The sequence below is a fragment of the Monopterus albus genome, unplaced genomic scaffold (genome assembly GCF_001952655.1).
Source record: "Monopterus albus unplaced genomic scaffold, M_albus_1.0 scaffold325.1, whole genome shotgun sequence".
NCBI classification, from domain to species: Eukaryota; Metazoa; Chordata; class Actinopteri; order Synbranchiformes; family Synbranchidae; genus Monopterus; species Monopterus albus.
This window is the reverse complement of record NW_018128205.1, coordinates 386,586-393,294: the sequence shown is the minus strand read 5'-3', so window position 1 is coordinate 393,294 and position 6,709 is coordinate 386,586. Positions and strand designations below refer to the sequence as shown.

The 6,709-nt window shown below is 46.4% G+C and overlaps 2 protein-coding genes across 2 annotated transcripts; one reads left to right on the top strand and one right to left on the bottom strand.

Annotated features, from left to right (window-relative positions):
* Window positions 1–400: 400 nt before the first annotated feature.
* LOC109974217 (uncharacterized) lies at window positions 401–3,025 on the bottom strand. Its single transcript, XM_020624304.1, has 4 exons — window positions 2,943–3,025; window positions 1,790–2,324; window positions 527–573; window positions 401–411 (listed from the first exon to the last, which is right to left on the bottom strand). The coding sequence occupies exons 1-4, from the start codon at window positions 2,986–2,988 to the stop codon at window positions 401–403; spliced, it is 639 nt and encodes a 212-aa protein (XP_020479960.1). The 5' UTR covers window positions 2,989–3,025.
* A 69-nt stretch (window positions 3,026–3,094) lies between these two features.
* On the top strand, window positions 3,095–4,437 carry LOC109974231 (GTPase IMAP family member 7-like). The gene is made up of 2 exons (XM_020624328.1): window positions 3,095–3,180; window positions 3,307–4,437. The coding sequence occupies exons 1-2, from the start codon at window positions 3,153–3,155 to the stop codon at window positions 4,077–4,079; spliced, it is 801 nt and encodes a 266-aa protein (XP_020479984.1). The 5' UTR covers window positions 3,095–3,152; the 3' UTR covers window positions 4,080–4,437.
* The last annotated feature ends 2,272 nt before the right edge of the window (window positions 4,438–6,709 follow it).

Here is a 6,709-nt window from a genome sequence, read left to right as displayed (position 1 = left end):
GTACAATGCTAAATAAGTCTTCATTCCCTCTGCAGGTGCTCCAGCCTGGAAGGAGTTAGTATTGAGTTATTCATGAGAATTTCCCAGCAGGTCCTCTAGGTGGCACCAGAGACTGTGTACGGAGCTCACTAGATACTCAGTTAGACCTCTGAAGGAACTCTGTGTACGGAGCTCACTAGATACTCAGACCTCTGAAGGAACCTTTCTCAGCAAAAAGACCCTGAACATGGACATTCACTGTAAAATACTACAATTCTTATCTTAAAAAAAAATACATTACCTGATGTAAGCACACCTGGGCCAGGTACAAGTGCTGGGTTTGCAGGTGCAGCATAGGTACTTTGTGAAGGGGACAGACGTGCAGGGTCTGCACCTGTGATGACAGACTGGTTTTTGGGATCTAGAGTTTCACTGGCAGAAATGATTAGCAGTCGAAGTTAAACCTGAGCATGACGGTTTAATGCTGCTGGCAGAGGAAGGGGTGGTCTACCACACCACTTCTGTCCTAACACACACAGAGACTTACCTGCTGCTGTCACGTGGCCATGTTGAGAAGGGTGATCCTTTCTGAAACTGAGACAAAGAGATTACAGCAGACCTTTGTTAATCATCACAGCATCGTAGAGGTGATACAGAGCAGCAGTCCTGCCCTACACTCGGACTTCTGGACTGATTCATCACAGTTGCACAAACAAATCTCCATGTGGTCACACTGAGCTCAGAGCTTTGGGACCTCAGTTACTGCCATACTAGGTCTGACAGCCACCTGTGGGTTTTGGTCACTGATCTAACATCAGACCAACTCAGGTCCCACTTCTACACATGATTAGTGGCCTGAGCATTCACTGTACCTGTGCACACCTGCCAGGCTTTTCGTTTCTCCAGGCCTGTCACTGCACTGGACACCTTATGCTGACTGGTTGCAACAAAGGTGCTGAATTTGAAGCTGAACCTGTGTCACACCTGGGGCCTATCGACCAGTACAACCAGTCTTCTGTGAACAAATGCCAGATGCTTTGCAGTCTCTGGACTGCAGTAGATCTGGAAAATCAGTGACTCTAGATCCGGAAGGAAGACATCAGGCTGCTGTCTGACAGCCTTTAAACAAAAGACAAAGCAGCTGTCTTTGCCAAAGCCCCAGGGCATCAAACTCTTCTCTGGGACCAGCCAGCATGAACCTTCTGCTTCACCCAGAGCTCTATGGCCTGAAGGAGTAGTCCTGAGAAACCCCCAGCACTTTTGGGTAATTAACAAAGCCAGAGTTACTGGAATTAGAGCCAGGCAGAATCACAGGGCTGAAGATTTCCTGAAACAAAACAGGTTTTACAGCACTGAGTGCAAGGTGGATGGTGTCATTAGATGGTGTCGTTGGCAGAGCTCCAGTTTCCTCATTGTAAAGACAGAAGAACAAGCTGCCTTATGAGCCACGATGAAAGACCCAATGCTAGAGGTGGAGGTGGCGGCAGGGGTTTTGAATAATGTGCCCTAAGGCGTGAGCCTCAGAGTTAAATTGACTGAGGAGTGGCAGATGTTTTGACGTGATGTGAGGACGGATTCCTTTGGGGGGGGGGTAATCACAGTTTGACATAACTCACGGACTAGACCTTTAGGTACAATTTGCTGACATCATTTAAAAATATGAAATGTTTTTCTTATTATAAAAAGTCATTCTGTGCCTCTACTGTGGTTTTGCTACTACATTAGAAACCCCCTTTGTCGACCACAGGTGGACACACAAGCTGAAATGCTGTGTGTGGTCAGAGGTGCCACATAGAGGCGATGCTTTTACCTCATGCTGTCTAAACACTTCCTTCTCCTCATCACCAAATCCCTGCTGTGCTTGTAGTCGAACTGGAACTGCTGACGGTCCGAGTACCACCTCTGACAGTCGCCGGGGAGGTTCTCACTGGCGCTTACCAGGTGGATGTTAAACAGTTCTTTCAGTCGCTGGAGTGAATAGTAAATCTCAACATTATGGGTGACCACAGCCAGGTGCCCTGTGATGTGGTCTCCCAACATGGTCTGCAGTTTCCCAATCTGAGCCACAACCTCCTCCTCTCGGCTGTGCTCTGGGTCCACGGCCAGGATGAACAGGCTGGGGTCCGGGTGGGACAGCGCCATCAAGTCAATGATCTCCTGGTGAATGTCCAGACTTTCCTCGAAATCTGGAGTGATGACGATTTTGAATGTGCCGTTCTTTTCCACAGTGAAGCCGTTGAAGCTTTGGACGTTCCAGATGTCATTACCGATGATGATATTTCCAATCATTTTCTTAAAGTCGGAATTCTTTCCAAACAGAACGACGGTGGACATGTCGCTGTACTCTGCAGACACAGAGCGGGAACGTTCTTCATCAGGCTTTAAAACTACAAACTGCTTGTGAAGTTTTGTAGAAAATGTAGTTTGACTCAGTGGTATTTTAGACTTTACATGTAGCTGCTAAATGTGTTGCCTCAAACACACTGACCGGCCACTTTATTAGGTACACCTGTACAGTTGTATGTACTTCAGTGCAACAGCTCCACCTTAACAACTGTGTTTATAAAGCTCAGTGTTTCCGTTTCTGGTGAAATTGTCATAAATGTGTAAATTCAACTATATGTTTAATATTGAGGTCACAGTTAAAGGTGTTGTTGTACTGGACTACATTATATTCAGAGGTGTTCCTAATATTGTGACCCTAGTATGCTCGTAGCTGGGTAGGACAAAAATATAGAAACACCTCCGAATAAAAAACTGAAGCATTTTCAGCTTCATAATCACACATGAAGCGCTGCTCTGAATTGAATACAACTGCACAGGTGTACCCAAAAAATCGGCCGGTGAGTGTACATTAATGTACTTATAAAAACTGGCCATAACGTGCACACGCACACACATACACACACAAAAGGCCCAGTTTCAGCAGCACAGAGAATTAACAAAAGTGAAGAGTCACTTACGTGGCGGAGGCCTGGCATGGCCCGTGTCATCGGCTGCCTGCTCCATGCGTCTCAGCGCGGGCTCTCAGTCTGGATCAGATCTGAACCGTCTCACTCCGAGTCCTGCTGATATATGCTGGGATTAGACCCACCCTGTGGGCGGACCCGGCTTCACATGTAAACAGCATAGACGCACTTTTTTGATCATTCTGCCACAGGTGAGCGACAGAGATGGGCAACAGGTCCTCGATCCCGAGAGGTGAAGTTGTTTTTTATTCATATTCCTCATTTCTCTTTAGAAAACTGAGTTTATTATATACAACCCATGTAACTTTGAATGCGGTTTCACACCCTGAAGGATAACAGAGCACCTCTGTGTCTGCAGGTGACGCTCTGAGGATCGTGATGATTGGGAAAACCGGTGTCGGGAAGAGCGCTGTTGGAAACACCATCCTGGGTAAAAGGCGCTTTGAGTCCAATGTGAGTTCAGAGTCGGTGACGGCCACCTGTGAGACGGAGCGAGCCAAAGGCCCCAGAAAGATCCATGTAGTGGACACGCCTGGGGTTCTGGACACGTCTAAAAGTGCAAATAGCATAAAGAAAGAAATCGCTAAATGCATTCAGATGTCGTCTCCTGGTCCACACGTCTTCCTGCTGGTGATGCAGATCGGCAGGTTCACCAAAGAAGAAGAAAACTGCGTCCAAGCCTTGGAGAAGCTCTTCGGACCGGAGGCGTCGAATTACATGATCGTGCTCTTCACTCATGGTGACAAGCTGTCTCAACAGGGGACGTCCATCCAGGAGTACCTGCAAGACGGCAACCACAAACTGCGAGAGCTGCTAAACCGGTGCGGTAACCGCTTCCACGTCTTTGACAACACGAACAGGAAGAGCAGATCTCAGGTGGTTCAGCTGATCAAGAAGATCGATGAGATGGTGGCGGCCAACGGAGGGACGTACTACAGCGATGATATGTTCGAGCAGGCCGAGAAAATGCTGCAGAAGCAGGAGACAAGAGAGACAGAGCAGCTTCCCGCCTTCCCCTTCATGAACGAGCTGCTGCACAAGGTGATCGTGTTCCAGGCCATGCTGGCTGCAACTCGGGACCGCGCCAGTGACCCGGACTACAACCTGTACCGGAGCTCCTCTAACAGCTGACTCTGTGCTCTAGAGCCACAAAGAAACTGGACAAAGTGCCATTAATTCTTCAGTCGTTAATGAGCTGTATAACGGTAATTAGCTGGAACTTCAGCTGCCTTAATTTTGACATAAAATAGAAAAAGTGACTGATTAATCTCTTAAATGCATCAGAAACAGTTATGTTTGTGTGAAGGTTCTGCTTTCAGAGAGCTGGAGGTTAAACAGCTGCTGACCTGATGTTACATGTTGTGAACATAATCAACATTTTGATCCCGAGCAGCTGCTGCTCACACATTCAATATTAAACTCTCTTTTCTAGTGGTTCGAATCAGGGTTGCGTCAGGAAGGGCATCCGGCGTAAAACACGTGCCAAATGTCAACATGCGGAGTCGTCAGTCGCTGTGGCGACCCCTAAACGGGAAAAGCCGAGAGTGACTTTCTTTCTTTCTTTTCTGTGTCTATTGTAAAGTCAGGGGCATGTTTCTGTATAGAGGAAATCATTCAGACAAAACATATAAACGCTGTCATGTTATATCAGATGTTTCCATGGTGTCGATGGGAAAACGCACAGTCACATACTGAACTGTCTCAGTGACGCTTTCAATGCTGAACTCAACATCAGCGCTGATGAAAACCTGCTAAACAGCCTGTGCTGCCGTTAGCCTCATCTTTTCCAATATGCATCATTGACTACACACTTTCTTCAGAGTGTTGCCACTAGAGGAGTGGCCCTGTTCAAAAGTTTTAAGTTTACCCCTATTCTGAATAAAAGCATGAATGTCCTTGAATTTTAATAGCTGAAATAGCTGAAAGTATGCTGAAGTTGAATTTCCCCAATCATTTGAATGGGGCAAGATTTTCAAAATAAAGCTAAATAACAGTTTATCCCTGTTGCCACTTTCATCATGGACACAACACACTGTGTGAGAGCTGCATCATACATGTTGACAACACAGAGGAGGCCGCCGCTCCTCAAGCGTCAAGATAAGAAGCTGGAGTGGGCAAACGAAGAGAGGAGTCGGCAGGAACATGAAAATGTTCAGTCATCTTTACTGGCCTTTGACTCGGATACAGAGGCTCAGCGTGTTTGTAAGGCAACAGGAGAAGAAGAATAAGCAACAGAAATGTGTGGTTTCAGACCAGGAAAGGGAACAGACAATTTATAAACCTAGACTTTATGGTAGAAGAGCGTTTAGTGTGACATATAAAGGGGTGGGGGGCTGGGGATTGGGGTGGTATCAGAATCACCCCCAATGGTTTGTGTGATTAAAGCCTATTAAATCAACCGACCACACAGGTCATGACCTCTGCGTCTGTAATTCAAGGATCAACTGGTATAGCAGCATCTCCTCCCTGGACTCAGTGTGCGGGGCAGAGCAACATGTCCTGCTGCATCGCACAGAGTCAGGGCCAAGCTGCAGCCAACATTCACCTGGGGACCAACCATCAGAGGCTAAGGGTTGGCATTGTCACATGACTTACAGACCCACCTCCACCCAGCTACCTGCCGTCAGGGAAACACCCCAGCCCAACTATGAGACCCTGTCTCACGTCCCACATGGTGGTCAATGATCGCATCTGATCAGCCTCCGGTTCACTCGCTGACTGCTGTCATTAGTGATGGGCAGTAGAATTATTTGTGAGGTCAAACAATCAAATCAATTTAAGTCAGTTATTCAGTCAGTTCTGACGCTATCACGTGCCGTCCAGCCTGATCACAAGATGTGACAGCTGTGCATGCATCTACTGTTACTGTCTTTTCTCGACTTCCATCAGTCCTTTTGCAGCAGTAGCTGCATCGTTGTACTTTTTCTTAGTTCGCCCTGTAACTATCTTTCATGAAGGCACCACGTATTCACAGTGGACAAACTCCTTTGGCCTTTGAAAGCCCTTGATGACTCTCAGAGGAAGTACATCAGCTGAAACCACTCATGTCACCAGAGCAGTCTTTTGTCCCTGTTTGTGCAGACAGCTGCCCCAACCGGAGGAGTCAGTGACTTCCAGTAAAAGGTTCCTGCTCACGTGACAGCCAAAATACATGAAGAGCCAGTAAGCTGTCACCATGCAGTGTTATGTGAACCAAGAGCAGCAGCAGCACCCAGGCATAGGATTCAAGGATTCAAGATTTTTATTTGCCATTTATGCATAAACAGACAGTCTAGGCATATAGATCTCCTTTGGAGTCAGGTAGGGAGTCAAAAGCTAGAAAGAACATTTAGTCTTAAAATAAAAAAGTTACATAAAGGCGACATTAAGCATTAAAACCGCAATACACAAAAACAGAGTAATAGTATTTCCCACAGTGAAGTTCAAACATTGCACTTAGTAATTCACATGGTGGAGTTGGATATGGCATTACACTTGGTGAGGTAGTGAGGGGTTATAACATACTAAAACAGTTTATATTCAGACCTGTTTCCAGTGCTTGGTGGAGAATGTCCTGCTATTATTCAGGTCCCCCAAGAGAACACTGTTGATGAGATGCTCTTACAAACATACCTTGTGGAATATTTGTGTTTTATTATTGAGCATGTCTAGTAAGGGGTTATTGCACATATATGCTCACATTTTTGTATTTACCATCAGTGTTACTGGGGCAGGGGAAAAAGCTGTTGTAAAGTCTAGTTCTGTGTGTGATGATACTGTCC